The sequence below is a fragment of the Populus trichocarpa genome, chromosome 4 (genome assembly GCF_000002775.5).
Source record: "Populus trichocarpa isolate Nisqually-1 chromosome 4, P.trichocarpa_v4.1, whole genome shotgun sequence".
Classification (NCBI taxonomy): Eukaryota; Viridiplantae; Streptophyta; class Magnoliopsida; order Malpighiales; family Salicaceae; genus Populus; species Populus trichocarpa.
In genome coordinates, this window is record NC_037288.2 from 20224417 (window position 1) to 20239685 (window position 15269).

General features: G+C 33.4%; 1 protein-coding gene and 1 non-coding gene across 3 annotated transcripts; both read right to left on the reverse strand.

The window, feature by feature from the left end:
- Positions 1-4562: 4562 nt before the first annotated feature.
- Positions 4563-4644, reverse strand: TRNAS-GCU (transfer RNA serine (anticodon GCU)). The gene has a single exon. It is a non-coding gene; the product is annotated as a tRNA-Ser (tRNA).
- Positions 4645-4964: 320 nt separating this feature from the next.
- LOC18098002 (BTB/POZ domain-containing protein At3g44820) lies at positions 4965-10038 on the reverse strand. 2 transcript variants are annotated; one of them, XM_006384618.3, is made up of 4 exons: positions 9607-10038; positions 9161-9230; positions 6073-7272; positions 4965-5989 (listed from the first exon to the last, which is right to left on the reverse strand). In XM_006384618.3, exons 1-4 carry the CDS (start codon positions 9654-9656, stop codon positions 5426-5428), a joined length of 1884 nt encoding a protein of 627 aa, XP_006384680.3. In that variant the 5' UTR covers positions 9657-10038; the 3' UTR covers positions 4965-5425. The 2 variants fall into 2 exon arrangements, with proteins under 2 accessions (XP_006384680.3, XP_024454641.2); XM_024598873.2 differs by lacking the exon at positions 9161-9230 and having other exon boundaries at positions 9607-10036.
- Positions 10039-15269: the final 5231 nt, after the last annotated feature.

Here is a 15269-nt window from a genome sequence, read left to right on the forward strand (position 1 = left end):
TAAATTAATTTTTTTAATATTTTATAATTTTTTATGTATTAATATTAAAAATAAATTTTAAAAAATAAAAAAAATATTATTTTAATATATTTTAAGAGGAGGGACGTTGAAAATTTTTAAAATTATTTTTAAAATACTTTTATGTATTAATATTAAAAATAAATTTTAAAAAAATAAAAAATATATTATTTTAATATATTTAAAATAAAACATATTTTAAAAAATAAACTCTACTAACGTACCCTTTAATTTAATTTAACCTACGAGTTTCATCCTTAATTTAATTCTTTTTATTTTCTTTTATTTTCCTCTCATCTGCCATATATTGCAAATATTTTTTTTCAAAAATTAAGTATTTTTTAAGCATGGAAAATAATAATAAATTTTTATTGAATATTTTTCAAGTTATCTCTAATCAAGTCTGTATAATCATGGAATTTTTTTTATCTTGTGATGTATCATTGATTATGATTAGTAATAACAAATCAAGCACAAAACAAATTATTTATGATATTGATCCTCAAGTTATGTACCTTAATTCATTTATTCTCTTCCTTTCTTTATTTTTTGCTACTGTCATGTTGTTTTCTTGATTTATAGGCTTGAGGTGTATTTGTTTTTGGGGTTGATTTTATTTTTTAATTATTTTTTAATTTAAAAGAACATTGAATTAATATATTTTAAAGTTTTTTATGATTTTAATAGATTGAAATTAAAATTCTCTTTTTAAAAAATATTATATATCAAATTATCAAATACACACGACATTTATCTAATTAAAAGGTTCTTTTGATTTCAAATATTAAGTATAAAGTTAGAAGGGGCGGAGAAAACACTATTTTCCCGAGTGTTTTTCTTTTGTATTTTATTATTTTTTTTATTTGATTATTGATATTTTTTTAAAAAATAGTCATTAATATGTTTATGGAGATTTAGAGTTGAAAATTTATTTTAAATTTTTTATATAGTTATCGTGATATCAAAAAAATATCTCAACATCGAGTTAATATTAGAAAAATATCTTAGCATCGCGGTATGATTTGTTTAGAAAATGGTTTAAAAAATGATTTAAAAAAACTAGGTTATTAATTTTTGTGGAGCCAATGACCCGATTTGCGAGTTTGGCGAGGTAATCCTGGTTGCATCGGTTCGTAGGTTTGGTGAGGTATCTTTTTTTTTTATTTTTTCTAGTTGAACTTAATTATATTATCATCTATTTTTCTTTTTCATCGTATAGTTTAAAAAAATAGGTTTTTTTAAAAAAAACATGTTAATAAATTTTTGAAAGTTTGTCTGCCTATTGACGAGTTTAACGAGTTTAATTTTTATTTATTTATTTTTAAAATTTAATTTTTTCGATTTCATCATTCAATACTAGACTTATTAATAATTGAGTTTCATATATTTTTTTTCATTTTACTTTCTATGATGTTATTATAATCTTAAAAAAAAATATCTTAGTATTGGTTCGACACTCAATTTTGCAATTGTCTATTTTTTTTATCATATAGTTAAATAAACAACAGTTTAGATAAAACAAAACAAGTTATTAATCCTAATGGGGTTTATTATCCGGTTTGTAAGTTTGACTTATTGACTCGAGTTACCCGATTCACAGGTTCTACGAGTTTACCCATCAAACATAATATGCTTTTTTTTTTTTGTTTCTTGTCCTTTAATTTTTCTAATTGGTTTTTTTTTACCTCACTCTTTTCTAATATTGGATTGGTTGGGAATATAATTCATGATTTATTTTTATTTACTTTATATAGGGTTATTATGATCTCAAATAAACATATTTTTTCAAGGTTGACACTCGATTTTGCAAGCATCTAATTTTTTCATAAAATTACATAAAAATAATTTAAAAAAACAACAAAGTTATTAAACTTATTAAAGCCCACAACCCAGGTCGCGGGGCGATTGAGGTCGATCTAATCTGGCATCATCTCAATATTAAAAAAAAATTATCGTCTCAAAATTATTTTAAAAGTTATGTTGTGTATTTACTGGCTATTCAAATTATCTTTGAACCTGTTAAATTGAATGATTTATTCTATGTTAGCTTCCATATGATTTAATTTAAAAATTATGCTAGGTAAGGAGTCGAGTTGATAAATTTTAAAATCATTGGATCTAATAATATTGTTAAAAAAATCTTCATTCTCATAATTTTTTTAATTTTTTAAAAAAATATAATTCGACCTGCGCCAAGGAATGCACTAGTTTAGTATCCTTAACGAAAACAATTGTATTGGTCAAATAAATCAGTTACTTCACACTTATCCGGAGTCGTCCCTTGTTTTCCTAGCTAGAGTACAATTATGCTGACGAGCTTAATTTAAGTTTTGTTTGACTTTATGGTTAAATTATATTTTTAAAAGTTTTTAATTTTTTTTAATATTTAAATTATTATTTTTCAGTGTTTTATTTTATTGATGTTAAAAATATTTTAATATATTTCCAACTAAAAAATATTTTAAAAAATAATATCTGCCCACATTTCTAAATATATTTTTAATAAAAAAAATTTATATAAAAAGAATTTTATATAAATTCTAATGTTTTATATGCATTTTGTGTGTGAGGTACATGGATTGAGTGTTTGTTTAGATAGTTTTTGCTGTTGTAATTAAAAAAACATGTTTAAAAAACTATAAATTATATTTTTTTTTATAACTAAAATTTTAAAAAGAATTTTCACTAAAATCCATATAAAAGTATCGTGTATATTAATTAGTAGAATATTTTTAAAATTATAACCAGGTTCATTCACACCTTATTATATTACTAAACAGACGTGAGTTGGATGACCGAGTCCATAATTATAGGTTATATTTTATTTATTTATTTTAACCGCTGGGTTCTACTTGAACTTTCACCATTTTGGGTTTGAATTGAAGTTTAAATGAATTCATGGAGCCAATAATATTTGAGTTTTAATAAACATGACATGATACTGTGTTAAGACCTTGAAGCTGTCATTGACACACGAGTCAAAATACCTGAAAAGGGAAAAGGTTTCTGTGGGTCTATGGGAGGCATCATTTCTTTGCTTAAAGTGATGAATGGAAGCATGGGGTCCGTTGATGAGCTGGGGACGGCAAAACCTCTAACAGGGAGTGCCTTTTTGGCTAGCAATAGAAAATCGACAATAATCAGATTCTTTTCATGCCTGTCATTCTGTCAAGGTGTGTCACCTTAAGGAATCGGGACCTTCCATGTTCGAGAAAGCCTATGGGTGATGATGGACTGGGTTTCTAAAGAAGCTTGCGAAATATCTGTCAGAGGCCATGGTTGAAGATATGGCTGAGCTTCGGCACAGTTTCTTGAGCTCCAAGGACACCTGACTCACCTTCAAATGTGCTCTCCCAGGTCCATCATTTTCGTCTTGTTTTCGTTTTACTGCTTAAAGATTTTATCACAGCAAATAGTCGAAAGCAAGAAAGGGAATCCACTCCAGATGTGGCTGTGTAGAACAATTAATATCAACCAGTCAATAATAATCAGGGCTGAAGAAGTTGTAGTGCTCGACGGAAGCAGATCATATCAGGATCTCAGATGAACTGGCTCCCAGAAAAAAACTAACCCTTGATCTGTACTTTCAACTGAATCTTTGAGCCAAGCAATTAGCTCGCAGTGATGAAGCCATACAAAAAAAGAGAAGGCGTTTTCATAGGAAACTAAAGCCAGGTTTAATCACAAGTATAACCCTACCCTCTCTGTCCATGGAGGGAGGGAACAATATTCAGTAGGAAAACAATATCAGACATGACTCATGCTATCACAGTACCCCACTCAGTTTTGTCTACAAACTGCATGCCACCATAAATATTGTTGGCAAAGCGCACACCAGCAATGAAAGCCACTGCAACAGGCGGACCTGTTTTGCTGGAGGAGATGCTTCAGCCAGACGCTCCATTGATAACTTGGTAATTAACTAGTACTGGAAGACACAACAAGAAACACGCCTGACCAACAAAGCATAATATCGGATGAGTATATTATTTAAAAATAAATTTAAATCAAATTTTATGGGTTGAAAATGAAAAAAAAAAATTCAATAGAATGAAAGTAAAATGAAAATGTGATCTTCAATAAAGAATTTGGATGTTATAATTAATATATTAAACCTTTATTTTGTGAATCATGAAACTCGAATAAACAATGGATGATAGTAATTTATAAAGCATAGCTTTTTTATAAAAGGTAATTTTCTTTCGTTTTTTACTCCGTGATGTCTTGTTAAAGCACATAAATGGAATATAATGTACTTTTAAGTGTTGTTTGGGACGGGGCTCAAGCAATATTTTATAAAAATTTTATTTATTTTTAATGTTTTTAGATGGTTTTAATGTGAAAAATAAATTTTAAAAATAAAAAATATTATTATTTTAATATATTCTAAAATAAAAAATATTTTAAAAAACAACATAAAAATTTAATTAGAAATATTTTAAATATCTAATCGAAATAAAAAGATATCCGAGAGTCAAACGAGACAGGATCCAAAGGCGGAGTCGTCTTTTGAGGTTGGCTCGAAAACATTGCTAAAACATAAACGTCGCCTGAGAGATTCGAACTCTCGCGGGGAAACCCCATGTACTTAGCAGGCACACGCCTTAACCACTCGGCCAAAGCGACTGTTGACGGTGATCCTATATATAAATGTGTAAATAACAACTTTACGTTCTTCTTTGACTTTTGCGATACTACCCTACTTCAGAAGTACAAAGTAATATCTCGAACACCATAGTGGGACCCTGGAAGCAAATCCAGAGTGCTGCTTGATTTGCACTGTTATCACCTAATCTATCCCCAAGGAGGCAGAGGCTCTAAAACTGCCTTGGGTTGCAGGAAGAAAAATGCAGCCCGCTTATCGTCAAAACCTATTCAATGCGTGTACTTGAGAACATACAAATATGAACATCAAACCACAAAGAAAATAGAAACTAGGCAGGATCGAAGTTCGAACGTGCAACATGAATTTTCTGATATATTTCCAGTGCTTGACAATCTCACAAAACAATTCACAGAGCTGTACAGGTATATGCCATAAATGGGTGGCAGAAAAACCACAAACGAAAAATAACTACACCTTTTCTCTATGATAAATACATGATGTATGACAGCTCCATTCTAAATCTGGTGTAACATTTCTCTACAAGTCCAGATTTGGATTGGAGCATATGGCTTTTTGAAGGCGCTGTAAGACTTTCCATAATGCACTGTAAGACTTTCCATAACCCTGCGGCTTGAGAATTCCTAAAGGTTCCTCCTTGAAATGGTCAAAACAACTTTCAAAAGATGAATACTTCAATAGGGATGAGAAGAAATTGCATTCTGTTTTCCATACGATTTGAAACCAATTATGTGATACAAACTGTGATCCTCTTTGCACTGCCTTCTATGCATCAAATTACTATCAAAACATAGAGAAACTCTTCCAGTGTCTCGAATGGTGGGGACGGTGTGCTTGTTCAACTGATGCTCTAGGTGTTGGTCCAGTAATATCAACAGTATCAGGTTGTGCATCTGAAGATCGTGGAACAAGCTTGCACCCAATCTTCCTGGCAACCAAGCGAGGGGAACTAAGAGAGCTATGTGACTTAGTCACTCTCTTCATCTCTTGTTTTATTTTACTAAATTCTTCTTCAAGTTCCCCAACTCTAGACCTCATATTGTCCATATCTACCTTTAAAACCTGGTTCACTTGCACAACTGTTCTCCACCCATCCCTCTGTACAATCTGGCCCAACATATCACTAGGAATGGGACCTGCAGGGGCACTTTCAGTGTCCATGACATGTAGACAGCCAGCAAGAGCAGTTCTCAATTGCATCTGCTCAAAGAACAACACTTGAAGAGCAACTCTAAGAGGTAACCTTGCATTCTGGGAAGCATGGGCACAGGCATCAATGGAGAGCTTCTGGTAGTCAATGGTGTTGCAAAGTTCTTCCTTCTCTTTCTCTGATAGCCAAGGGTGTGCCTGGAAAATGCCACAAGTGATCAGAAAAATTTTGAAACATACAAGAAGGTTGTATTACAGAAGAAAATCCAATAATTTCAGACCTTGAAATATATATCCAGTGCTCTGTATAGCCCGTCATGCAATGGTCTTGAAGATTCTGGAAGGGCCTCTGCAAGAGATCGTATCTTTCTAGGTTTCAAATGTATGTCTGAAGCAACCTCTGCAATGTAGTTATCTATCAGTTTTGCAACCTTTCTTAAAGGTTCAGATGATGGAGATGTTTCTGGGTCCAATGATGATGGAGAAAATAACGTAATCCTGGATTCTGAAGCCATGAAATGATGGATGATCCTTTCCACACAGTCAACATTGTACAAAGTATCAGAATCTGAATAGGCAGGAATAAGAAGACTATCTAGGGTCGCCACTTCCAGCTGCATCCCTACTCTCCTCTCTAAAGAGTCCTTGCACATTTGATTGACACCCAGTATCAGAGCAACTCGAAGAAGTCCCAATAAAAAACGGCAAAAGGATTTCCCCTTTTTTTCTGGGATGAGTTTTTCAATGGTTTCTATCAAAACCTTTTGATCAACAACAGCAGGTGTCAAGCTAAAACTGGCAAATGTTCTTGTTTTCCGACTTTGTCCACTCTGCCACCTGCCCAGGCCCGGTAGGTACTTCCTGGCATAATACATAATTGCACCCACAAGAATTTCAGGCCTTATGCCTCTGGTTTCCATTGTATTTATCAATCTTTCAAACAAACCTACACTAAGGTATGATATGTCCTCAAACCACCAGTCAGATTCTACGCTTTGGATTCTAGCCCCAGTGTTTATACCATTCCACAGGATGCTTCCACCAGGGCTCTGTAAGCTACCATACATCATCATGGGCCATCCAAACAAACTAGGATCTGTGCATACCATCATGGATAGAGCACTCAAACATTTGCTTATAATCTGGAGCTTTTCAGCCCTTGCAATAACAGGATTGGAACTTTGAAGAGCCAATATACAGTCTTTCCAGTTGTGAAGTACGTTCTTGTGGAAGAAATTTTCAGACTTGGAAAGCAAGTTATCTTCTCCGTACTCATCTGTCATCTGAAGATAGTCTGCTGCACAATACACGATTACTATGTTTCTTGGTGTCAGTTCCACCCTTAATCCATAGCAAAACTTTACTGCAATCAAGAAAGTGTCTGGGCCACCAGGGAATTCCTCAAATGCTGCGATGAATGCCTTTTCAGAGGATTCTTCACATATTCGTGCTATCTTCCCACACTTTGACACCAGTGGAAACTGGACAAAAATATATTGTTACCAATATTTCTAAAATCCAACTTGACTAATATCATAAGCTCAACATTAAGAAAATCTTTGCACAAATAGGAAATACAGTGCAATATGATCACATCAAGCATAGATGGCACTGGATGATTTGATAAGATATTAAAATTCATATCAGGCATGGTGATTTGTTTTTTCTTTAGAAAAATCTAACCAGATGGTTAAAAAGATGTAAACTAAAACTCCCAAGTTTTTTTTGCGCCACAATAGGCACTCTGTTCACAGGCTAAAGCATTATCTACCACATTTTCTCCATCCTGTGGCAATATAAATGGTCAGGGATTTTTATGAAAGGTATTTTGTGTCATGAACATAAAGCATATTGGAATAAGGTCTCAAGGAAAAAGAAGGCCCCTCTAACAGCAAATGATCCTAAGATCAAGCTATTTACAATATCAAGTAATACCAAAAAACTGCATTGCACTCCTGACCAAACACTATAATTCATTCCAAGCACTCTAATCATGATGACAATAAGAACTCACTCTTGCAAGCAATTACAATCTCCTCATGCTGCAGATGTGTTAAGTCCATATCAAGAACAAGATAACCAGACAAAAATAAAATTAATAATAGCAGAGGATAGAGACGTTTGACACTAAGAGCACATCCGACTCGTATCCATCTTTATGTTATATTCTTATCTGCCATTTACTCTCCTGGATACACTGCGCTATATTCTCTTCTCTTGAAAGAATCTGAGTCTCTGTTTTCTACACAGGTGGTTCTAAGATAGATTTTAGCTTCAAATCAAAATTGAGCTAAATGAGGGAAGTTAGGAAAAATGTTACTTCGCAAACTTGAGATCAAATTTTTGGGTTTCTCGATTCTCAACACAAGTCTGAGGAACAATTCATGGTAAAGGAGGTATGATGGCAGAGCAGGAAGATAGGCAAAGGGGGGAGCGGCAAGAACTTCTCCAAAGTGGCTGGAACTATTGAGAAAGCTAGTGTAACACGTTATCTTATTGAACAACACCGTGCTCCTTCTTGCCCTACTCTAATCTTAGAGCTAGGAACTGGAACGCGCCAATGCCTACCCTTCACTAGTTGGTACTCATCAAAGAATGTGATATATTTAGTCTTATGATTGCCGACTTACAGAATAGACCATTCTGTCAAACAAAACCCCTTAAACATCTTGATCACCGACCAAGCTATAATAGAAGCAATTTTGCTGAATTCAAAGAAAGAGAGGCCAAAAATTTGCTAACTGCAGCTGGTTAATTTGAAAGGCATCTAGGAAAGGGCCAGAGATTGACTACTAAAATAGTTCCCCAGAAGTCCTGCCATTTTTCTTCCCTGGACTAATTGTAGGAATACATTTTAAGTCTACTATCTTCCATTAAAAAAAAATTACAGATACAACTACTTCAATGCACTCCATACTCATTACAGAACGCCCCAGAGGCCACTTAAGAGTTTTTAAACCAACGGAAAATGTGAAAAGTTGAAAACTTTAGGATTTACTATCAAAACTCCAAGTATATAGGAGATGTGCAAAGAAATGGGACTTCGGTGAAGGATTCGATACACACATTGTACACGACACATAAAACTGAATTTACTACATCGTTTCATTACAAGAAAAAAATATCTCAGCACTAAGAATCTACCAGCATTAAGTTTCATAGTTAAAAGAGTAAGTATAATTAAGTGATCAGCATCAAACATATTTAGGTCAAAAACTCTAGAAGGAAAAGAGTAGACTGCCACAATTTTACATAAAACATATATTAAGAATTCAAAATTATTAAAAGACGGGTTCACAAAACAACAAAACGAAGATGAATCAGTTACGGGTGTTCTTAAACCCTACAAGAAGGTAAATGTCAGCCTACCTTATGAAGATGGAACTTTATATCATCCACAACAACAGTGATATCACTTGGCAACCCTGCATTGCAGAACCTGCCAGACCCACCAAGAAATCATATTATCGGGCAACCACACACACACTTGACACTCTTCTCTAACTCTGGAAATCAACCAAACCATCACCACCACGATCATTTTTTTAAAAAAAAAACTTCTTTTTTCTTCAAAAGCCCATGAATTACAATAGAAGGCATGATTAAAACAAAGAAAAAGAACCCATAATTCAAATTTCAATGCACAATTCTGGCAGCTACACACCATCACAGCTTTAAAACAAAACAGGTGACAAATGAACTAAGACCGAACACAACCAACAAAGAAAACTGTAAAATCTCAAACCCCCCTCCCAAAAATAAAAAATAAAAATCTGGGTTTGAGAGATTATAAGAAATATAGTGAAGAAACATACCAGTCACTACCCTCTTTGTGAAAACCAGTAACTTTCCCTGCAGGGGCCATAACCAAGATAAAAGAGAAACAACACGCCTCCTTTTTTTTCTCTGTTCTTCCTTTTCAAACAAGCAAAAATCTCAATAGGGTAAAAAAGGAAAGGAATTTAAGGCAAATAACCACAAAAACAAAAACATGCTTAATTACTTCACCTTCACGGTGTTAAAAAGGGAAAGAAAAGGAAAAGGGCAGAACAAAAACACAAGGGGGAGAATGGAGGGCAAGAGAGGTCTTAGGTGAGTCAAATGTGGTCGTGTTGGCAACATGAAAAACACTGGGCCTCTTTACAGCTAAGAAAAACACATGCAAGTTGAAGTTTCAAGAGATTAAAGTAGGTGTTGATGTGTTTTAAAAGGTGGAGAATTTTGCATGCCAAGTTAACAAGAAAACCACTAACAGCATGATGGACCATATAATAGAAAAAAAATGGAATTTTCAAGTTATGCGGTATTATTAGGGTGATAAATGGGTTTGTTTTCAAGTTGCTATCTGCATGTCAAATAGCAGAAGAAACCAAGTGAGATTTTTTTTGTTTTTTAAGAGGTTCATTGAACTTAATTACTTGTAGTATTTCTTAAGATTGTGTTTGATTATAAAGTAGTTAAAATATAAAATAAATTTTTTAAAAAATTAATTTTATTATTTGGATAAAAATGTATTCAATTAAAGAAACATAAATAAAAATATAAAAATAAACAGTTTCCTTAACAATTTTGATCAAAACAATATCATTTTAATTTTATTTTTAATTTGAGTTAGCTCACTTTGACTCTTGATACGGGTTGACTTTTAAATCAAGTTTTAAAATTAAAATAATAACTACTTTTATCATTATATATTTTAATTGAATAAATTTGAAATTGAGAATATTTTATAAATAAAAATAACACATATATTTTTATTTTTAAACAAAAAAAAGGATATTCTATACCTTCAGTTTTAAAAATGTAAATATTTACTCATAAATTATATCAGTGATGGATCTAATCTTTTTAATTAAATATTTTTTTTATTATCTTTATCTCTTTTCTTCTAAAACAATATCTAAAAATAAAAATAAAAAACGTGTGAAACGTATCTTTTCTATCTTCACAAACTCTGTTTTTTCTTTCTAGATACAGTAATGAAATGTTTAACTTGAAGAATCACAACGAAAGAAAATGAAATCACCAGAATTAGAATCTTGATTTACACGTTTGTTAGACTAAATCTATATGTAATTGTGCATGAAGAGAATTTTTTAAAAAATACATTATATATAACATGAATAGTTTATCTAAAATGTAAGTTGTGAAAATCTTGAGGTGGGACTAGGAGGAGGGATGTTAGGAAGATAGTCTGACTGTGAAAAGGGCAAAAATAAATGGCATGTGGCGACATATTAAAGGAATGCACAGATCACGACATGGTATGAAGAGTGGAAAGGTGAAAATGAAAACTTTTGTGATGGAAAATGTTCGAGCAAGATTTGATGTGGGCAAAGGAAATAAAACAAGGCACGAGATTCTTGGGGTAAGGGGGCAAGGACCAGGAGAGAAACAGAGAGACAAGCGTAATGATATGAGGGAATTTATGGTAAAACAAAAAGATGATGGTTTGTCTCGCGCTTTTTGTCGAACATTTTGCCTGCAATCATCTAATTTACATTGTCGATTTACATATAATTTGATTAAATTAGTGATACCACAATCTTCAATCTTTTCACTTGATCATGATGATGATTAATTCTTGACTCTACACTTAGCTCTATAATTAAGGATTTAAAACCCCGTATAGCACTATAATCTACACACAAGGGAGTACTTAAACATGAATTGCCATATCACATCCACGAGTGACACAACTGGATCTCAAATTCTCAGCCTGGAGAGAAAGTACGTAGATGGCTTCCTGTGCTTTGCGAGGTTTAATGAAGGAATAAGTGAGGTAAACATGGATCATTCGTCGACCAATGTAGTGGTTAGGCTATTATTGCTAGCCAGGTTGTCCGAGACCAAACATGCACTACAGGATAAGGAAGCTTTTTGCTGTGAACATAATCATAATCTCATGGAGGTGCGCACAGGCAAGGCACCTAATTCTCCCAGTCATGCCTTCCTCCCCTATCGACTGCTGAGCCCCGAGCATTATAATTAACTCCATGTGGAGACTAATTGGTTCGCATTTTCGTGTTTTATTTTCTTTTTCTCTCGGAGAAAGAAAAAAGTGAGAATTTCACACGCTGTGTGCTGTTCAATTTGTTGAATAATTAATTTAATAACTAAAAACAATAAATCAAACTCATTAAATTAGCTTCGGTAAACAACATGAAAATACTGCCCATTCGAAGAAAAATAATTATATTTCGAATAAAAATAATGATTTTGTTTATTAACAATCATCTTCAGATAGGACCCACATCAATAAAAAATATTATTTTGTTTTTTAAAATAAAAATTAAATTCAATTTTGATTATGTTGAATCGGATCATAAGCATAAGTTAATTCATTAGGTCTTAGTTAAATCAATTAACTCTAAGTTGACTTTTCTTTGATACTGTCCTGTGTTTTTAGAAATGATGGTGATCATTTTCGATTCGGTTTTTATCATAAAAAAATAATTAAACCGAAATTTTTTTTAAAAAAACCGAAACCGGTTCAAACCGGCCGGTTTCGGTTCGGTTTTTTAGGACAAAAACTGGTTCAAACCGGTTTGGCTCCGTTTTTCAGTTTGGCTCGGTTATGTTCCAGTTTGGCTTGGTTTTTTTTCGGTTTTTTTCGGTTTGGGTTCAGTCCGGTTTTTTCGGTTTTAGGCTTATAAAACTGAAACCGAACCTAACCGATCAGTTTTTTCAAAATTTTAATTGGTTTTTTTCACGGTTCGGTTTTTTCTGTTTTTTTTTGTTGATTTTCTCAGTTTTTCAATTTTTTTACTCACCTCTAATTTCACGTAAAGTTATAATTTTATTAATGCAAACAAAAGGAACAACAATTGATTGTTTTGACCATATATTATATACATGTCTCGGATTACCCTACTAGTACTCCATTATTCGAGATTGTTTATGTCACAGGCCCGATCCTAACTTTCGTCCCAAGCAACCTTCAACATGCCAGGAGGAGTGATTATTCAAGAGCAGGAGTTGATCATACGATCTCGAGTGCCACGACCTTTTGAATTACCATCTCACCTATACTATTCTCAGTTACACTCGGAGTTAACTTTGTTTGCGCATAGGCGTCTTGCCCGAATTCAGATTTTCAGTGCATGTGAGAAAAAGGACAAGGAATTAATTCCTTAACGAAATTTCGGCCCAGTTAGCGATCGATTTTTGTCGGGTAGGCAGTCAAAGTTATATATATTCGGAATGGTTCCTGTGCCTCGAAACTTCCAAAAACATGCAGAATTGTCACGATGTTGATGTCTTCAGCAAAAAATGGTCACGATATTGAGCTATCCTGAGACCGGACTTGAAATAGTTTTCTAATTACTTGCCTTCTTGGTGTCCTTATCTTCGTCGGAGCAAAAAGATTCCGTGGCAACACTTTCTAGCTCTTGAAAGTTCTGTATACTCATCTCCTTTTCTTGGACTGGGCTATCATATGCCTGCCTGTCTTTTTCATGCCAACTAGGTATACAAAGTACTCAAATTTACTGGTGGTGGAACCCCACTAATTTGATTCTTAGGTCTTGGCAAACCAAACCGAAGATGGTGCATGAAGATACAAAGTTGTTACAAGTCATTTTTCAGAAGGCAAAAATAAGAAAATGTGCTTCAGACTCGCCCAGTGGTTTTTCAGGGGACATGCCGACAGAGAGAACTTGCACAAAAGGTTATCAGATGCTTGGCAAAAGCGTGCCGATAAAAGGAATCTTCAAGCAGTCTCACCTGTGTGGCAGGAAAGGAAGTGCTTTATACGACCTTTTTGTTTCCTTTTGGACAAGTGACTAAATAAAGCCAAACCCCTCCGTCTCTAATAATGGTAAAACCATCAAATCAGTCAAATTAAGGACCCTAATCCGCCCTTTAGAAATTGAAAAGAGAAGGAAGGGAGAGAGAGACCCTAATGTTAATAATACCGCAGACACCAGCATTGGCCAGGATAGAGACCACTGATGAATGTATCGAAGACCTAATAATTAGATTATACTATATTATATTATGTTGCTTTTCTTTAAAAAAAATAAAATTGACAGGTGATAGGATGCTTGATGGACGAAGGAAAAAGCAGGAAACCGCCTTCACAAGTCAATCCAACAGCTCGAAAGGCTTGGCCAGTCCGTGGAGCAGGTTCAAGCCCGAGTCCTGTAAGTCAACATTTTTAAGATTATTTTTTAAAAATATATTTGGGTAGAAAAGACATTAAATTACTCTCTCTCTCTCTCTCTCTCTCTCTTTTAATAATTATAGGTAACAGTTTTTGAATCAGAATAAAACTGGCCCATACAAACACAAACTAGCCAATATACCGAACTGGTGCAACACAAGCCTATCAACACTCACGGATAAGAATAGTATCCGTGGGCTTGCCAAAGAACTAACAAGTCTTAAGCCTACATTAACAGGCTTCAGATCTCTGGATGTGTCCACACGCATCAGGCTCTCCCCAAAGGCATACCCCCCACCCATATTACAGCCCGTTTGTAACCAATTCCATGCTGAAATTGAATTCCTTTTTAAACTTTTGATTTTTTTTATTGAATTTGTCTATTCTCTGCTTTGAATGAGGGGTGAGTAAAAAAAACAAATAACTGATTAAATTGAAAAAACTAAAAAAACAATAATAAAAAAACCGAACCGAAAAAAAAACTCGAATTAACCGATTAAAAAATCACAAAACAATTCTGGTTCGATTCGATTTTGGTTTCCAAAGTCTAAAACCAATTGAACCGAACTAAACCGGTTCAACCAAGCCAGCACTTAAAAAAAAAACAAGTATAAACAAGATGTTTTTCTAACCCTAAACCTAAACTAGCTTTTCTCTAAAGACAAAACTAGTCGCCCCCTCCCTTGCTCTCTGCATCTCTCCTCTCCCTTTGATCTCTGCATCTTTATTTTTTGATTCTCCTTCATGCTCCTGTTATTTGTTAAGCTCATGCGCCATGCTTCTCTTATCAAAGGCACGCCGCCCTCTTTACTTTTACAGTTTTGTTTTTAATAGTTTTATTCCTCCTATAAAAGACATACCCCTCTTTATTTTTGCTTTTAATTTTTTTATCCTTCTTTTTTTTATTTCTCACATAATCCTGTAATTATTCTCTCACATAATCTTGTAATTATTGTATAATTTTCCATGCACATGTAACCAAAAAAGATTATTATGTTGAACTAGTAAAAAGCTTTTATATATTCTCTTTGATGTTGATATTGTGAGGACAACAATTCAGAATCAAGTTTGACACTCGATGGATGATGAGCAGATGAGAATGTATGTAAACTATTTTTTTATCTTCCCTTTGTTTTTTGTTTCAAGTCAAATGACCTCTGTTTTTTTGTTTTGTCATGCATGCCCAACCATTTTAAGAAAAAGCTATGTTGAAAAAGCTAAGATTTTTCAGAAAATAAGCACAGATCTATGAAATTAAAAACAAGACGAAGATAGAATTCCTGAAAAAAATATGGTAAGTGAAAAAACTCAATT

Coding starts and splice junctions, on each gene's coding strand:
- LOC18098002 (XM_006384618.3), bottom strand. CDS start 9,656: ATGGCCCCTGCAGGGAAAGTTACTGGTTTTCACAAAGAGGGTAGTGAC. Junction 9,231..9,606: donor CACAAAGAGGGTAGTGACTG/GTATGTTTCTTC, acceptor TGGGTCTGGCAG/GTTCTGCAATGCAGGGTTGC. Junction 7,273..9,160: donor TAAAGTTCCATCTTCATAAG/GTAGGCTGACAT, acceptor ATTTTTGTCCAG/TTTCCACTGGTGTCAAAGTG.